Source organism: Camelina sativa, chromosome 18, assembly GCF_030686135.1.
Source record: "Camelina sativa cultivar CO46 ecotype springtype chromosome 18, ASM3068613v1".
Taxonomy (NCBI): domain Eukaryota; kingdom Viridiplantae; phylum Streptophyta; class Magnoliopsida; order Brassicales; family Brassicaceae; genus Camelina; species Camelina sativa.
The window spans coordinates 17600964-17620321 of NC_141897.1; the positions used below are offsets into that span (position 1 = coordinate 17600964).

At 33.1% G+C, this 19358-nt stretch overlaps 3 protein-coding genes and 1 pseudogene across 3 annotated transcripts; 1 reads left to right on the forward strand and 3 right to left on the reverse strand.

Annotated features, from left to right (window-relative positions):
- Positions 1-1438: 1438 nt before the first annotated feature.
- Positions 1439-2577, reverse strand: LOC104763483 (uncharacterized). The gene has a single exon (XM_010486848.3). The coding sequence runs from the start codon at positions 2546-2548 to the stop codon at positions 1439-1441; it is 1110 nt and encodes a 369-aa protein (XP_010485150.2). The 5' UTR covers positions 2549-2577.
- A 3835-nt stretch (positions 2578-6412) lies between these two features.
- Positions 6413-7480, reverse strand: LOC104761636 (uncharacterized; annotated as a pseudogene).
- Positions 7481-16457: 8977 nt separating this feature from the next.
- Positions 16458-17064, forward strand: LOC104763484 (uncharacterized protein At4g04775-like). The gene is made up of 2 exons (XM_010486849.2): positions 16458-16479; positions 16566-17064. Exons 1-2 carry the CDS (start codon positions 16458-16460, stop codon positions 17039-17041), a joined length of 498 nt encoding a protein of 165 aa, XP_010485151.2. The 3' UTR covers positions 17042-17064.
- Positions 17065-17313: 249 nt separating this feature from the next.
- LOC109130507 (uncharacterized) lies at positions 17314-18366 on the reverse strand. Its single transcript, XM_019240097.2, has one exon. The coding sequence runs from the start codon at positions 18343-18345 to the stop codon at positions 17314-17316; it is 1032 nt and encodes a 343-aa protein (XP_019095642.2). The 5' UTR covers positions 18346-18366.
- Between the last annotated feature and the right edge of the window lie 992 nt (positions 18367-19358).

Here is a 19358-nt window from a genome sequence, read left to right on the forward strand (position 1 = left end):
GCATCGTGTTTAATGGATCTATGGATATTTCTGTTTAACTTTAACTACATTGGTGTTTAATTAACCGTTTATATATTTATCTGCATCGTGTGTTATTTACATCGTGTTCAATATTTGATTTCGGATATTTTACAAAATAATCCAAGAATATGAACCGGAGGAAATGATACAATGGATAGCGGTGCTTCTCTAATCTCTCTATTAACGAAAGAGGTGTTTTGTTTTCATATTTCTCAAAATCAAACCAAATGTCCTAAAAGTTAAGATCTCTTTTTAATTAGTTTGTAGTAATTATATACTTGCTCATAATAATTTACTTCTCTAGTCAAAATCCCAGGCTTGAAGTCTAACACGTGTAGGATAGGTGGAATTTGGAAAAGGCACAAAAAGAGGAACAAAAAACTCCTACAGAAAAAACAAATAGGAGGATGTAGCGTTGATCGTGTTGTTAGACCAGAGGTGGTTACTGTTGAACACTATGAGAAAGAAGAAAAATAAAACCCCTTAATTAGTTTAGTCGTGATGTTTACATTAAAACAGAGGAAGGGACTTGCCCATCAAGTTATATCTATCTATAAATTGGATTAACCGGTCTAAAGAAATGTCGTAACCTTTCGAGTCTGTGACTGTGATGAATGATGATCATCATATATATAGAACAAAGATTCCAAATATGAATAAAACACAATCCTGACCAGGACTAGCAAGATACCTCCCATCCAAACTGGACTTACTGCTCCATATCGGCCAATTCTTTATGAGCTTGAATCTCTTGGCTCTAATTCCATGACTTTCTATGCTGCTGCTGCCTAACCTTAACGAATGGTGTCATGCATGCTCTTTTGTACCATGTCACAGTGACACTAGTAGCAGCAGCACTCTTTAATTATACTCTGGGCTACTCCCTCTCCGCATTGGTTACTTACTACTCTGCTTCCACTCACGTTGGTATTCAAATCCATCAAACATATCAACAGACAATATGTTGCCTCCTCATCAGCTATAGCTCCGGAAACGCATATCAAAACTCCTCCAGTACCCACAATTCCATCTCAACTTCTCTACCATTCCATCTTCTCTGACTTTATTCACCACAAACTCTTTGTCACCTACACTAATAATATATACCATCCTTGAGATTCCTAATGCTCTTTACTTACAAAATCACCACCACCAATAAGCACATTGTTTCCCAGTATGATCACTCACGATTTTCTAAAGGCACACAGAGACATTAGTGAGCTACGACATATATAAATATTAGAACATCAACTTAAAAGGGATGTAACTTCTCCAAGAGGATAGGCATATCAATTTCACATGGAATATATAATAAAACAGATCAATCTCAAATCGAGTACATCAAAAAATAGATTTGATGTTTCAAGATTTAAAAAACAAAGACAGACTTTTGACGTCTGAAACTCAAATTTTCAAACTAATTGTCTATATTTTGAGGTGGAACATAGAGACCAGTCCCGACGCTATCATTACCACCAACGATGGAGTTATCGGCTAGATCGAAAAATCCGGATTCGCCTACATCCAGGTAATCAACTTGGTTAGGGTATGCCATGCCGGGAAAGGAGCTAAGAGAGACACAGAAAGGTTCAGACTTTGAGAGGAAAATGCAGAGATCTCCGATATCTTGAGTGTATACAGCATTTCCTTTGTCATCTAGCCTGAACACCATGAAAGCTTTTGTTATCAATTTCGACATACCTCTCCATACGGCCTTCCTGTACCACTTGACCAAGAAAGTCTCACCGGTGGTTCTTGACTCCACCAAGTGCTCGCTTTTGTAGCACGAATCCATAAGCTCCCGTTTGGTCTTCGTCAGCTTGGGAAGGTTTCTGAAACGTAACCTCTTAAACTTGGGATTTTGTTTGTGTGTGTGGAGATCCCATGATGCAATGATATGGCCTCCAGCTCCGAGTATGCTAAACTTACCATGTCTCTCCGAAAACATGACACGGGAGGAGAAGAAGCAAGGGTTTGCGATTCTGATGTTGATCCACTCGGAGTTACTTTGAGCGGGTCTGCAAAGGCTTAGCTGAGGTCCCAAGAACTTGACAGCCACAACACAGTCCTCATCCTCGGGAGAAGATGAGGACATTGACACATTGGTGACGATCTGAGTTTGGCAATGAGGCAGAGTCACAAGAGGAGGCAGGGGAATGCGTTTAGGATCTGTATACGATGCATGTGGGTTTAGATCGTCTTGGAGACGCAGTATTCCATCTTCCCTCAACGTAGCTATCCAGCCATGGGATGACCCGATCACTGCCATTGGATTATCCACCAACTCCATTGGCACCTTCTTTTCCAAATCAGTGAAGCAAACTTCATTCGCATTGGAAATGACGAGTTTTCCTAGATCCGCTCCGTCAAAACAAGGATCAGCGTCGATGACATTACAAGGAGGGGTTTGCAGCGACGTAGGTGAGAAGCTACCGGAGAGAAGAGGAGAGGATCTCACCAGTACAGGTCGTTTCCTCCGGAAGCATAGTAGCTTCGAGGACTGGTTGAGAAGGAGAGACATCGACATGAATAAGACTATAAGTTGTTCTTACCGAAATAAAGGCTGCGAGAAAGAAAAAAACCTAGTTTGGTGTCTTTGTGAGATACTGAGATGTTCATATAAAACAGAGGAACTGGCTTGCCCACCAAGTTTCTCATTTCCAAGTAATTATTTATTTTTTGTACACCTTTTTTATTTATTTACGTCGATATGAAAATGAAAGAGATTGCCTTGAAAAAAACTCTGTAAATATAAATTTCATATCAACTTTTGTATAGTTTAATATTTTTTCTTTGTACTACAAATTGGAAATTCTGAAAGTTTTTTTTAGAATATTTGTAGAGTAATTGAAATTTTCTTTTGCAAAATTTCTTATTGCATCTTTTCTTTTCTCCATCCTTTCGCTTTCATTTTTAATTGTAGTAAAAAAAAACCTCCACTAATACTCTTTGATATTTAAAACAAAACATAGATCTAAATAATATATGAAGTTTGGTTTTTCAAATTAGTAATTAACATTTTTCCCCTATCAGTGTTTAATAAATAGTACTATACTAGGTTTTATCCCGTGGTTTTTAAAAAAAATCTTTTGTATATATTATAAGTAGATCAAGTTTTTTTGAGTATTAATTAATATAAATGTTACAATTATATATATATATATGATTTACCCATGTTGTATTATAATTATTTTAATTTATATGAATGTCGATCCAAATCCGTCCTAATATATGATTATTTTGTCCGGTAGTATTTTATACTTTTTATAAGTTTGAATGTTTATAATATTTGAAGTTTTAATTTATATATTGCTTGGACCCATGTCACAACACAAAATAATATTATTGTTTCTTATGTTTTACATAGTTTATAACTTAAATTTTGATTATTAAAAACTTTTTATTGGATAATATATAATTTTATAGATTTGTTTTGTGTTGTAGAATAACATATGGTAGGTTAGTGTATCTTTTTTAAAATGTATATACAAATTAAAAATATTGTTTTTTGGAAACTTTTTCAAATAAAATTACTTGTTCAAAAATAAAAAAGTGTTAATAAGTATAATATTTTGTAGTTAATATGACAAATATGGATATAATTTGTAAGTTAATTAATTCTAATCTATGATTACAAATCTATAATATATGAAATAAGATAATAATACAAAAACACAAAACAAACCCACTAAGCACTCATGCCTTAACTACATAAAATAGGCTATAATCCTTCTTTCTTTTCTCTTTTTCTTTTTTTCACAGACAAAGATTTCTTCTCCTTTTCTTCTTCTGTTTACACAGTTTAGGCCTAGGCATTTGGGTGTTCGGGTCGGGTTCAAGTTCGGGTAATTCGGGTTCAGGTTTTTCGGGTTTACTAATATTGGATCCGAACAAGTGTTCATATAATTTGGGTCGGGTTCAGGTTCGATTCCTATCGGGTTCAGGTTATTTGGGTATTGACTTTAAGAAACCTGTAATGTATCCAATATATATTCGGTTATGGATAGTACCTACTCGAACATATCCAAAGTACCCACAAAAACCTGAAATGTACCCACAAAACCTGAAAAACCTGAAATATAACTGTACAAACAGTTGTATAATCTAACAAATTCAACAAGAAACAATGAACTAAATCTTAAACCAAATGAAGCTGAGCATACCATGAAATCTTAAACAAATAAAACTGAGCATACCATGTCTCGCAAAACAATTCACAAGGATTCGAAGAGGGAGATTAAGGCAAATGGTTTTATGAAATCAAATCATATGTGATAGTGTGATATCGTGTATAATTGTTCTCGGGTATAAACAAGTATCTTCAGTTCCTGGGGTTCGGTTTGGGTAATACCCGATACGTGTGGTTATTTGAAAACGAAAACCTATTGGTTATTTAGACAAAATTGGTTTGGGTCGGGTTCGGGTATTTTTGGGTCGGGTTTGGGTCGGTTCCTCGGGTTCGGTTTATTTGCCCAGGCTTAATACAGTTCTTTAAGTAATGGTGTAGTGGTGCTTGTAATCAATAGTGAAATGCATCTATATATATATTGTTAATGGTTGTAGGCAGGGTTTTGTAGAAACTCTTGATTCGCAAGTTGAAAATATATATTGTACGATTTGGTTAGTTACGATATAGGTATGAATGATATGATATATTCTTATTTTGATTCTCAATTGATATTATTGGATTAATAGTGTACATTTAAAGCTAATAAGATCTTACCAATTATGTAATGGTTTATTAAATGCAAATTAGTTATTTGCTAAGATGTATTCATTTTAAATTATAGGGATATGATTAAGAGGATGTGATTATATTTACAGAAATTTTATAAAATTCAAATTAGATATTTCCTAAGATACAATGAGCATTAATTGGTTGCTATAACTAAAATATTCAGCCCAAAATATTCAGCAATCTTAAATAAGATCCGATTAATTGAATCGGTTATAATTTTAGTAAAAAGCCCGACCCGAAGTAGACTAAAAGTGATGACACAAAAATGTATTCCAAAAATGCTATGTTAAAATAGATGCGAGAGTTAAAATACTATTCCCTATGTATCATAATACATGGTTTTTTAGAATTTTTTCTTGTATCAATAGATGATTTTCTCTATATTTTTATCAATTAATGCTAAAAATTACAAATTTCAAGAATAATTGATTGAAAATTTAGAACTTTGATGAATTACTATTAGTTAATAATTATGAAAATATGTTATTTTGAATAATAATGTATTTATTGCTAAACATTAAATATTTTTTTTTATTTAGGTGAAAGACTCAAAAAATCATCTATTCTAATACAGACAGAAGACAACAATCTAATGAATTTTTTTATTATATTGGACGAGCTAATGACTATGGATTTGTGAACTTGTAAGTTTCTATTGTATTATCAAGCTGTTAGTGTGCGTGTCCTTTATTTTAGCTGATGTTTAGTGCAGGTCACTTTAATTGAGTACTTTTCAGCTAAATGGCAAAAATGATTAGGAACTACAGGCGGCCATCAAATTTTCAAATTCGGCAGGACAGTTATCTAAACAAAAGCTTTAGGCTTTTGACAAAGCTTTCTTAAAACTATTTTATTCAATAATCGATTCTTCCATACATGTGAGGGTTTGATCCTTTTTATAACATGCCCTTTATGGATAAACTCACATCTAAGACTAGGGAAAGATATAAACACTAAATATTCTAATCCTAATCCTTTCTAAAATAAATAATTAACAATTAAAATAAGCTAACAAATCTAATGGATCCAAATCCGTAAACAGTCACGTAAAGCCCATTATATGCTGCATCAGACTGCAACAGAAACTTGTGGAACAAGAGAAGTCTTTGCAAGAGTTAGTGGAATCTCTTAAAGCAGAATGTGAAGACGGAGCACAGGGAAGTTGAAGCAAAGGAGGCTGAAATTGAATCTGTGGCTGGAGATCTTCATTTGAAGCTTAGCAGAAGTAAGAGTGAGCTAGAAGAATGTGTTGCAGAGGAATCTAATATGTAATATGAGTAATATAGCACTGATGTGTTTTGGAATACACAAATTCTAGTGTCTACTTACAATGTGGCTTCTTATGATCGATCTTGCATCAGTTATGAAATCTCTATTGTTGCCTTTCCAGGTTTCTCCCTGATTGTTTTTATTGGATTCCCATTTAATTGCAGTCTTTAACTACAGTAGGAAAAAAACCTGTTACCGAAAAGCAGACTCAATTCAAAACCATGATGTTAATATTAATATATATTAGTATCGTTTGCAGAGAGACTAAAATGGAACTAAGTAAGGAAACCCTTCCTAGATGAAAAAAAAAAAAAAAATACATTGACCAATGACCATTGTAAGTGGCCGCGAAGAAAATAAAGGACTCAGTTCCAAACTACAATACTAATCTAGTTCTTGGGGTGGAATAAGGTAATTGTTTCTGCATGTAGGTATCACATCAGTAACGATGGCGGAATCACCCAGATAGACATCACCGACTTCGTCACCATCATAGAGTGTGACTTTGTTAGGGCACATGCCGGGAAAAGAGCTAGCAGAGATCTCCAATGTCTTTAGTGTAAACAGCGTTTCCTTCTTCGTCTAGCTTGAACACCATCAAAGCTTTTGTTTCATTTTCGCATTACCATTGATGATCTTGCCACAAGAATTCTTGTACCATTTAACCAAGAAAGTTTCACCAGCTGGTGACTCAACCAAGAGTTTACTCTTGCAGCAGGAATCCAGAAGCTTCCCTTTGGCCTTTGTCAGTTTGGGAAGGTTTTGAAATCTCAAACTCTGCAACTTGGGATTGGGGAGCTTATCTGTACGGAGATCCCATGATCCAATGAGGTGGCCTCCAGATCCGGGAATGCGAAACATATCGTCTTTCTTGGAATACATGACACGAGAGGAGAAGAAACATGGGTTTCCGATTCTGACATTGATCCACTTGGAGTTAAGTTGAGCCGGTCTGCAAAAGCTGAGCTGAGGACCCAAAAACTTGACAGCCACAACACAGTCCTCATCCTCTGGAGAAGATGAAGACATTGACACGTTGGTGACAATTTGAGTTTGGCAATGAGGAAGCGTTACCATAGGAGGCAGGGGGATGCGTTTAGGGTCTGAATCCGATGCAACCGGGTTTAGATCATCTTGGAGGCGCAATATGCCATCGTCCTTCAAAGTAGCTATCCAACCATGGGATGACCCGATCGTTACAATTTCATCATACAACAACTCCACAGGCACCTTCTTATCCAAAGTAGTGCAGTCACGTCCATTAAAATTCATAATCACGATTTTTCCCTCTTTCCGAGGTCCTGCTCCACAAGGATCAACGCTCAAGATGAAACAAGGAGGGGTATGCAGCAAGGAACTTGAGAAGCCATTATTAGAGGGAAGAGGAGAGGATCTCACCAACACAGGTCTCCGAAAGCAGAGGCTCGAGGGCTGGTTCACAAGCAGAGACATTAATAAATGTTCTTTAGCGAGAAACAGAGGATTAGCAAAGAAAAGGTAACAAAACCCTAATTGGTGTAATACAGAGGAAGAGACTTGCCCACCACGAATCTCTATAAAATAGGATCCAACACAATCCTAATTGGATTTCATTTTAATTACAGTCAAATCCTCCATTTCTAGTTTTTCTCTCTTCCCCCCCCCCATGATTTTATTTCCATAGATAATGTAAAAATTGCTCTGATTTTTTGCATATACAGTAATGTTTAGTACGTAGATTCCATTCCATGTCAAATAGTTTCAGTTTGATGATTAATATCTTCATATTTACTAAAATAATTATTTAGGTTGATCAATGATTTTGACCCCAAAAGAAAGGGTTGTGATTCGGACTAATGCATACATGATAACATGAACTTTGATTAACTCACTGAATTGCATAGTTGAAGATGCTCTGTTATTACTGTTAATGTACATTCTTTCTTTTTTTTAGTCATAAAGTTTATCAATGATAGAAATTATAAACGACTATTATGTGTTTTGACATGAAATAATCAGTAATGGGTGTAGAACTGTCAAAAACAAAAACAAAAAAGTTTTAATTATTTATGGAAGTGGATTTCAGTTTTCACGTATAGCCTTGTTAGAAGAACATTGCCGTGCCTAGGTATAACGAGCTTAACATTAGAGATTATTTTAATATATTTTATGAAAACTCAATAAATATTAAAATTTAAAAGTCTAATAAAATAAATATCAAAAATTCAAAATTCAAAACTATAAATTTTTCAAAAAAAAAAATCTAAAATATTTTAAACATAATTATTCTTTTTTCTATTTCAATAAACTCTTTCACCAATTTCAATAAACTCTTTCACCGACCGAGTAAACTAATTGTAGTTTTCCAATTTAAAAGTGTTTTAATATAAATATCAATGAACCAATAATCTCTTCATTTTTATTATCAAAGAGTTTTAATATCCATGAATCAATTAAAACATCACTTTTTATTTTGGTAATGTATTGAAAAGCAAATAAGTAACTAGATGAAGACAAGCATATATTGATAAATTTGTTGATTAGATAATCAAGAATTTTCGGGACCAGATGGGTCAACACCAAAAGACGAAGACGACTCAGCAGTATCCGACCTACCTTGTCGTAAAAGCTTCCAAATTATTGCGGCAGATGCTTTGATGAGTTCGAAGACCTCGTTTACGGAGAGTGATTTGATGAGAAATATTGCAAACTTGGTGAGGTTCCGTAGTATGAATCTCTCCTCTTCCAAAGAGACATTGACAGCTGCGTGGTCGTTGTGTTCAGTGTATTGCATAAGAAATACTATTGCCTTCAGTATGTTCAACATTACCGATAGCTTTTCATCTAAACGGACATTTCCGTTCCGCAAAATTTCTGAAAGATAGAAATAAATTATTACAACTACAATTAGTTTACTTTGACCAAAACCGTAAATATATTATCAAAAAAATTCCAGTTGAATTATTATGAATGAAAACAATAACAATATTGTGAATCAACACGTAAATATGAACTCGCGCATCGCATTATTTAGTTCGTCAACAACTTCGGGCTCATCCGGCGGCATCGCCTTCTTCAATATCTCAACCTCATTCGGCGTGAGAAGTTCCCACCCTAAGTTTTTTTTTAAAGAAACGTAGCAAAATTAATGACTGAACCAGTTAAACATTAATTTTAAGAATTTGGAAGTTAACACAACGTTAACTATTATAAAGAAAGGAGATTAACCGATTAGACATTTTTGAATGGCACTGAAAAACAGAATCAATGCATGGATGTACATGTACATACAGTATAATGATATAAAAATTTCGTATATATAGTATTGTGCTAACTTGATTACCGAGATTTTGAGCTCCCAGTTCCATTGTTTTTCTGTTTATCCTCAATTTACTTTTTTTTTTTAAGTTTATATGTTATGATTCTGCAGAATAAATTGAGGAAGAGGTGTGTATTTTTATAGAGGAGACAATGGAGGTTGATGACTTTATGAGACTCATGACCTTGTTATTTATTGGAAAAGATATCAAGAAAGATAACGTTCAGATTTTTTCCACATTATTCATTCACACGAAGGAACCTAAACGACGTAGTAAGAATATGATATCATATTCAAGTTAAAAACATGCCATACTTATATTTTCCATATAAACGACGTAGCATATCAGGAAAGTTAATTATTCTTTCCTTTCAATAAATATATATTTCTGATTTAGCAAAAAAATCTGAATGGTTGACATTACACAACCGTACTTGTTAAATAATCTTAAACTATGTATCGTGCTACACCACAGAACAAATATTTCATATAAGTTTTAAATTTGTAAACTGATTAAAAATTATATTAATTTGGGTACTATAACATAGATACTTTATTTTTCATGTAAATTATAAAAATAAACCTAGTCGTGTTCATTTTAAAATGAGAAACACGTCTCGTCCTCTCTAATCTTGTTATGTCTCAACCCATCCCGTCTCATCTTGTCTCGTCTCATCCAGTCTCTTCTCATCTCATCTCGTCATGTACCTATCATAATTTTTGTCTTATCTTCGTTCTCTTTTAAATAATTATTCGTGAGACAATATTTACTAAAAGAGATTGGGTAAGATATTTAGACGGAATACCAGAGTTATTTGTTAAATATTTTTTTATATTTAATTAGTTAAAATTATCCAAAAACATTATATTTTTCAAAAACTATATAATTGTTTTCAAAAATACCAAAATTTTCAAAGTGTCCGTTCCAAAGTTGTTAATTACCTGTTGTAGAGTCAATTCTTATCCAAATTTTTCAAAGTTTGACAATTGAATTTATCTACATATATTTTCTGATTTTGTACTTTTATCTAAAATTCATGTTTCTTTTTCTTAAAAAAAAAATCGTTCAATATATAGTTTTTCATTATTCGAATTACCCGTTTTCAGTTTACGTATACTATTTCCCATCTTAATACCATCTTACTCGTTTGTTAGTATGTAGTATAGTTATTATTTTTGTGTTGATCATTGTTTTCATTCTCTTTTTCATATTAGGACAGTTAGTTAAATACTTAGCATGTTCGAATCAATGTTCTATTATCGGTGTTAATTAACCTGGGTAAATAATTTTCCAATAATATTTTTATTTTTAAAAAGAATGAATGGCTTAATTCATAAGTGGAATACTAACAATTCATCTCCAAATTTAATATTTATATTTTCTGTGATAGACAGAAAAAGATAAAATAATGAATTTATGTAAGGACAGCTCTTTGTTTTTAAAAAATGTAAAGATTAAAATTTTGGAATTTTGGTGAACTTATATAGCCAAAGCAAAAATTTTGTTATATTAACAATATTAACATGCAAAGTTTTTACATAACCTTTATTTGTTAATTATATTTTAAAATAATATTGGTGTTAAGATGTTTATATGTTAATCCAATATTAAAAAAAAATCATTTTAGTGTTGTTCGATGTTATCATTTCCCTTCCCATTAATCGTCAAATTTTTGTAGATAAGAACATTACAAAACTGGTTACATAAATTTTTGTCTACATTTTATATGATAAAAAAATAATATGAAATGAGTTTATGCGTGAAGCTTGCTTTTGTACACAAAACATTACAAAAACAGGTTACACAATTTGTCTTCTACATAAAATTTTAGACAAAAAGTAAAAGAGATCAATTATATAGAGTAGCATCGATGGTGCTAGAAAGACACAACAAAATGATATTCAATATGAACAAAGGATTACAATAGTAGGGATATTTGTGAACAAAGGATTTTGTGCTAAACAATATAAACAAAGGATTTCATGAATGATATACTGATTGTTCTTTTTTGTTGCATTAGTATAACAGAAATATTATCATTTTTTCGCTTTATAAATGAAAAGAATCCAAGGCTCCAATTGGTGACCCATATTTAGGAAAAGAACGAGGAGGAATATCACATTCATTTTTATTCCATAATTTTTTTACCATTTGAAAATAATATATTTTCCTTTACATTCCTATACATTCTTCAAAAAATAAGGAACAATAGAACAAAAATGTTCATCTCCAAAATTGATGAGGAACAAATAGAACAAAAAAAAGAACAAATATAAAAATTTGTTCCTATTAATTAGATACTAATTATAAAGATTATACTGGATTTCGATTATTGTAAATTTGTGTACTTGGAAACGATTAATCCCTCCTATTAATTAGATAACAATCCATAAATTTTGAAACGGTTGAAAAATATATTTTAGTTTCAACTAACATGATATATGAGGGAGGTTGTATGTTGGAATTCAATTTTTTATATTGAATGATTGCGAGATCTTAGGAGTATTAAACTATTTATTGTGTTGCTATATTTTAGGATGTAAATGTAAAACAACCTTATTTGGTAAGATTCTGTTTGATTTGATTAAACTGCGGAATTTAACAATATTCAATGAAATTGGTCTTTCAATTTTAAATACTTGATTACCAAGTCAGAGATAATTTCACTAATTAGTAGAATTAATTATAATCATAATCAATGTAAATAATCGACATTTATGGAAATATAAATTTTTTGAGTTCGAAATGATAAAGAAACGAATTAAGAAATATCGTTCAATTTTAAGAAACTTTATTACCAAGTCTATGAAAATTATTATTACGATTATCACTATTAATGTAAACAGTCGGGTCGAAATTTATGGAAAGAAAATAATTTGGTCGAGATTTATGGAACAAAAACTGGAAAGAAAATAAAATAAAAATTTCCTACCATAAATAGGTATCAAAGTGAAGACCTCTTAATGGAACATTTTGTACTTTTGACCACTTGACCATTACTTCATTTTGCAAAGTAGAGTGGAAATTAAATGTTTTATTAGTACCAAAAAGGTGAAAAAAAATTAAAAAAAAAGTTAGATCCGACCCGGGATCCACGTGTTTATCCGTTTAGGATATAAAAAAAATTTCGTTTTTATCCTTAATGAAAATATATTATTTGTCTTGTTTTCATTGGCATAACCTTGTAATTTCTTACAAAACAAAGGTTTATTAGTTAAACGACTTTACAAATAATAGTAGGGATTGTTTGGAAATAAATAATAGTATAGAAAAAATGAGAACCACTTTTAAAAGGAAAAAAATCTATAAAAATCTTTAGTTTTTTTTTCAATGTTGTTGTATATATCTGATCTCTATTCTATCCATGGGATTTTTAACATCCTAAATTATGTACTTTTTGTTGGGATAAGCTTGAAAGAATCTTGAGTTGGAGGTTAGTCCTAATCCTAAGAGAGTTATATTTACAAGAGATAACGATCAAGGTATATCTAGGAGATATCTAAATATAAGTGTTTCCTAGTAGGATAGGATTAGCAAAGTAGTATATAAAGATGTGTTGAGATGTGACATATGAGGTTTTTGAGAGAGTTTTCTTAGGTTAATTAAGTGAGTTATACTTTATAAATCTTGTGTTCTTAAACAAATCTATATTCTATACTTTTAAGGATGATGTTTCTCTTTTATAATTTTGTTTCTATATATTTAATATAAAAAGTATACTCGTCATTATATAAAATGCTAAAGGATCTAATCAAAAAAAAAAAATATATATATATATATAAAATGCTAAAGGACGTAAGAAATTGCTAAAGAAAAAGAAAACCATACATATTAAAATTATATAAAGCTTGATATCCGTATGCCAAAAAGAAAACCATACATATTAAAATTATATAAACCATAAAGGAGGTGGTTCATCATGGTAATAAATGCTAATCGGCTAGTGAAAGAAATTGCTACAGTTAAACTATATATATCTATATATATTTTTTTTAAACTATATTTTTTTGTTTTAGTTTCATTATTTAAAATACTTTCACTATACTTTTTAATTACTATTTGTATAAATAAATGTTAATATGTTGTAAGGCTCCGGAAACCAAGGACGGGCCTGGCTCGAGGCGGCATTATTAGGCTGAATCAGAAGGGTTCTGGCTCTGGTACATCTGAACAAAGTCTCCTATAGGCCCAGCATAGTTTTTACCCCAGCGAGTCGTTTTCAATAGCGTCAAGATATCTTCGGACGGAACGTTTTCATGCAAATACATCAGAATCTCCTTTGCTATTTCAGATTCGGTGACCGGATCTGTCAGCAGCTTATTGTTTCCGTCATCAGCTTCGGTGCGGTTGGGATCAGCCGATCCTAGTTTCAAACAGAGACAAGATAACATTAATGTTTTGACGTAAAATTCAAACGATGTCTATATATAGTATACAATAATACAATCAGACATTTATCTAAAATAATAATAATACAATCAGACCATTCTTAGGTTTTCTTATTTACAACTACGAAGTACGAATGGCGGATAAAAGTCAAATTATACTATATTAAATATTTTTATTTATTACTATATCTGGATAAAGAAAATATTCGCGCTAAACAACAAACCGCGAGTGTTTTGGTCCCTGTGGCGGCGGCGGCGGCGGTCGATAATCTCTGTGGCAGCCTCGATGTATTTACCTCCCCAGCCAGTTTTTTTCAAGAAAAAAAGAATATTTTCTGGCGTCATCAACTTGTAGCAAAACCCACCAAGTTTCATGATATACTCCGAAACATTTCCGAATAAATTTGGCTGATCTGGTTTCAGGTTATTGTCTCCGGAAGGCACTAGTTCTTTTAAAAAATTATTAAAAACAAAAATATTAGGGATTTTTTTTCTTCACAAAGTAACGGAAAAATAACATATCTTTGCAAGTTTTGGAAATAACCCACTCTGATTAAAAAGACACGTATAGTTTTGTTCAAACTTAAAAATTTTATTTACAAAAGTACTTACTACATCTTTACAAAAAAACAAATCTTTTAACCAAACCAATTGAATTGTTTTATACGAATTACGAAAGAGGAATGATGTATTTTAATACTTATAGAATACTCATTCCTGAAAGCCAAAATTTTTGTTACGTAGTTATGTTATTTAATTTTGCAGTGATAAAACCAATAATTAAAATAAAGAAGATTATATCATTAAGGTAATGAAAAACTATATATATAGTAAAGAGATAAAACAGTAATCATTTGAACCCAAAAAAAAAAAGAGATAAAACGAGAATCGTACCAGGCATGTAATCGTTTTGAGGGTCGAGGACGGTATATGCTTCCACGGCTTCTTGATCATTAGAACATACGCCAATGATGATCGTAATGGCCAAGAGTTGTGATGGACTGACCTTCTGGTAAAAGTATCTGCACAAGCTATTCCAAATACTTGCTCCTGTTACCTTTTCACTTGGCTGTTTTACACTCGATCCTAGTTTCAAAAAGAATCGATGAAAATTTAGAGGCCAAGCCCTAAGAGATACAATAAAGTTACTGTTTTCGAATGACAGGACAAAAAGTAACGTAAACTTGAACAGAAATGAAGTTAAACCCATCTAATGAATCAAAATTATCAAGAATGCAAAGAATACATCAATTCTTAATGTTTCTTGGTATTTCTAAAATTGTTCAGAACAAACTTTTAAACGGATTGAAAAAAAACATATGATTTCCTTTGAATTCCCAATATTCCCTTAAAAGGCACACTGTAGAATTTCATTTGCATTCAAAATCGACTGCCTTTCTATTGGTACGTTAACCACAAATCCCACTAACTAATTTATAAAATGCTAAATTAAACTCGAAGCCGAAAGCCGTAAACAATATAGTCAATACACTTTGTTTTAACATTAAAGGATTAAAGGAAACCTTTTATCGATGATAATCAGAACCAATACAACAATGGTGTCTCTCACTTGATGCCATTTTAGCTAGGCTTACCTACAGTAATCGAGCTAACCTGGTATCGAATCTTTCTTCTTATGTCCTCTTAGCTACAGCAATTGAGCTCATCTCATATTATCTAGCTACAGTAGTTCTAGTTTCATCAAAAAAAAAAAATTCCATTCAAAAGGTTAAATATAATAACTGATCAACCATTTTTTTTGTTTTTTGCATATATAGTAGTCATAACTTAGATTCCATGTCAATAACTAATTTCATTTTGATGAATAAAATCATCATATTTAATAAAAAATATTTACTGAAATAATTTTCTAAGGTTTATCAGATTTTGACCCCAAAAGAAAGGGGTCAATGATATGGTGGATTGTAATGCATACAACTTTGCTAAATTCATTAACATTGCATAGTTGAAGATGTTATGCTATGTTATTGTTATGGCAGTGTTTTGAAGTTTTACCCTTCCTTCGACTTTGATGATATATGTACATCGTTCTTATTTAGTCACGAAGTTGATAAATGATAGAAATTATACACGTACGATTATGTGTGATATGAAATAACGCGTGGAAGAAATGAGTGGAATCTCAAACATAAATGTTTATATAGAAATCCCCCCCCTAAAAAAAAAGTTTTAATGATTTATGGAAGTGGTAAAGGATTTCAATTTTCACATTTGGTATTGTATTTTCAAACTGTTATTTTTGGAATACCAAACGTGTCGAACTCTGGTGTGTGACATCATCATAAAATCCATAAATACTGTACACAATTACGGAAAAACGGCTTTTTCATACCTCCACAATAGTCTTGTGTTGAATTTATACATTTGACTATTGATCTGGCGTAAACATACATTATGTTGATAGATATTTGAATTTCGTACCCTAACTTTGAAATCAATACCCCAAGTATAATTGTTGTGCCATAACATACAAAAACGTGTTTATCGACTAACTCTGTTAAGCTTCCGTTTAATCAAAATGACGTGGATTCCACGTGTGCGCGACGATCCAAACGACGTCGTTTTGGCAAAGCAAAGAATCAAAAATTTTGTCCAAAACGACGTCGTTTTTTATTTCTATCCAAAATCTTTGTTCTTCTCTCACGAAACTCTCTCTCGCGGCGGAGGAACCCTAGAATTTGGGCGTTTTCAATTTCGAGTCGATCTGAAGTAGGTTATCGTATGTATTCATCATCTAGTTCTGGTAAGTAATAATTATTGTTTTGGTTGATTTTAATTATTCAATTTCGATAATATATATGCGAATTTTGATTTGGAAATTTGGCTAAGGGTTGAAAGCGAGCTACAATCGTCGTGGACAAGAAAGAGGGATACCTAGAAAATGTAGATGTGGTGCAGTGTCTGTAATCAAAACTTCAGAAACATTGAAGAATCCAGGGAGGTTATTCTATTGTTGTCCTTATGGCTCAAAGGAGAATTGTGGTCATTTGTTCAAATGGACTGATTTATCTATGGTGGAAGAGATTGAAGAGGTTGAGAGTGTTGTTGAGAAGATACAAGTAGATGTGGGAAGCTTAGAGAAAGACTTACATGATGTGGAAGCTGAGATGAAGAGTCTAGCAATGAATAGCAATGGAAGTGAAATAGAAGGCATAAAAGCTGTTGCACAAAGATGTGAGAAGGAGATTGGAGAACTCAAAGCCATGATCGTTTGTTGTGAGAAAGAGATTCAAGCATTACGTAGCTTCAAAAATTTGATTGTGTGTAGTGTAGTCATGTTTGTTGTATATGCTTTAATCTTTTAAGCAATAAGCAAAACATGTCTTGACTTGCTACCAATGTTAATGGAGCAATATGTTTATGTAATGGTAATGGAGCTAAAATGCTATAAAGAGTGTTGTTTTAGATGATTCCATTTAGATGACAAAGTTTTAAACAACATCCGATTCAATAAGTAGACAAAAAACAAGCATCCTACATCTTAAACCATATACCAAAAAACCATCATCCTAAACATTCAATCCAAACAACATGATCCTAAAACTTTGAACCATCCTAATCATAAGCTATAAAACAACTAATCAGCAAGTGAAATCTGTGATGATTGGCTTGATTGACTTGGTTGACTTGCTTGACTTGGACCTTTCCCTTGTGCTTTCCTTGGCTTATAGCGATGGACCCCAAGATTAGGACAACTTCTTGCGTTATGTCCTACCGTGCTACAGTTAGCACAACGCAAAATAATTCCTGCTCTGCTAATTTTAATCTTCTTTGGTGGAGCGACATCTTCTACAACCTTTGCTTTCTTTTTCCTTTTCTTTGGAGATTCATTTTTGCCCTTGATTCGTTTTTGTATCTTTGTCCGCCCTTTAGTTGGCTCTCTAGGTGGTGGTTGAATCTCTGTTTCACCCGATTTTCTCCAGAAGTACATACCATTAACTCCCCTCATTGTCTCATTGTATTGAGCCACCCATCTTGATGTCAAATACCAGTCAGAGTTAACAAAATCCTCAGGCTTCAGATTCTTCCTCATCCCAATTACACGCAAGACATGACGGCAAGGAGTTCCTGTCATACTCCACCTTCTACATGCACATGTTTTTGCATTCATATCAACCCTGAAACCATGATGAACATGTTCTGCCACCTCATAATGACCATTACCGCAGGGGATTACCTGACAATACTTCAAGTATCTCTGCTCTTCCTTAATAGTCTTGGCCACTTTCGGAGTATACTTCCCCTTGTGCTTTGCAGCCTTCTTTCTTCTCTTTTCATTTCGGACCAAGCATTGTCGCCTTATGGTCTCCAACATTGCTACCAATGGCATCTCTCTTGCTTTGTTGATAGTATTGTTGTAAGACTCTGAGAAGTTATTCGAGACATCTTCACACACTGATGTGTAGCCGAAGAAAGCACGGCTACAGTTCTCTGGATTCTTCGACATCACAACATCATAAACACCTTGATCAAACTTCTTCAGTTCTTCAGTGGCTCTGTTGTAGTCTGCGTTATTGAAACTTTTGGCAACAGCCCAAAATAGGTGTTTAGGCAGCTCTTTACCCGGATATGCTCTCCTAAGGTTCCCATATATGTGGCGTGCACACATACGATGTTCGACTTTGGGCAACTCTTGTTCCACAGCAATAAGCAGGCCCTATCATAAAAATAGTAAGTGTCTCAAACTCATATTTTAAGTATAATGTAGATTAGGAGAGTAAGTGTCTCCAACTCACCTTCTGCCTGTCTGAGATGAGACTAAATCCTTCACCATCTCCAAGTTGTAAGTCTGAATTTGCAACCACCACCAAGAGAGCATATGACTTCCGATTTCTCAGATCCCCATCTTGAATACTTCACATTAGTTCCTTCCTTAAGCACATACTCAACAACAGCTTCCTTGAACAAAGGTATGCTGTCAAATACCTGCCCCAATCTTATCTCTCCACTGCCTTTTTTGTATCTAAGGTGTTTTTCGGATCCACCATCCTCATCATCTGAATTCTGAGGAGTGACCTCAGAATCACAAGCCTCATCTTCCTCATCTTCCTCATCATTATCTCCTCTACCGAAACAATCCTCCTCATCACTACCTCTAGCAGACCAAGCTCTATCGTTGCCTTCACCATCTCCACCATCATTGACTCCTTCTTGACCAACTCCATCATCATTGTGTTCTTCTTCACCAGCCCCATCATCATTGTGTTCTTCTTCACCAGCTCCATCATTACAAATCTCATCCTTCTGCACATAGAGTTCTATTGATTTTGTCCACAGCGCAGCTGAACACATTCTCTGGAAACTATCGGATCCATCATACAACAACTTCAACTCTGAGAACATCTCGTAGGGGTATTTAAACCATATCCTTTGCCCAATCATATACAACCCAATCGACTCCACCATGTTTGTAAATATTGTCTCTGCCTTGCATTCAAGACTACAAGTCTCGCCTCCAACATATGCAATCACAGCACCATTGGCGACTTCAAACTTTCCATTATAGAAGATTATGAAAATTGGATCTTCAGGTCTACAAAAACAAAACCAAATATTGTTCAAAACCAAGATTTTCTCTAACACACACACACAAATCATACACAACTTATACAAATACCCACT

Bases quoted from the DNA above. Each gene is read 5' to 3' on its own strand.
- LOC104763483 (XM_010486848.3), bottom strand. From the start codon at position 2,548: ATGTCGATGTCTCTCCTTCTCAACCAGTCCTCGAAGCTACTATGCTTC.
- LOC104763484 (XM_010486849.2), top strand. From the start codon at position 16,458: ATGTATTCATCATCTAGTTCTG. The intron at 16,480-16,565 runs GTAAGTAATAAT...AATTTGGCTAAG, and splicing joins GTATTCATCATCTAGTTCTG to GGTTGAAAGCGAGCTACAAT.
- LOC109130507 (XM_019240097.2), bottom strand. From the start codon at position 18,345: ATGTGTGCACGCCACATATATGGGAACCTTAGGAGAGCATATCCGGGT.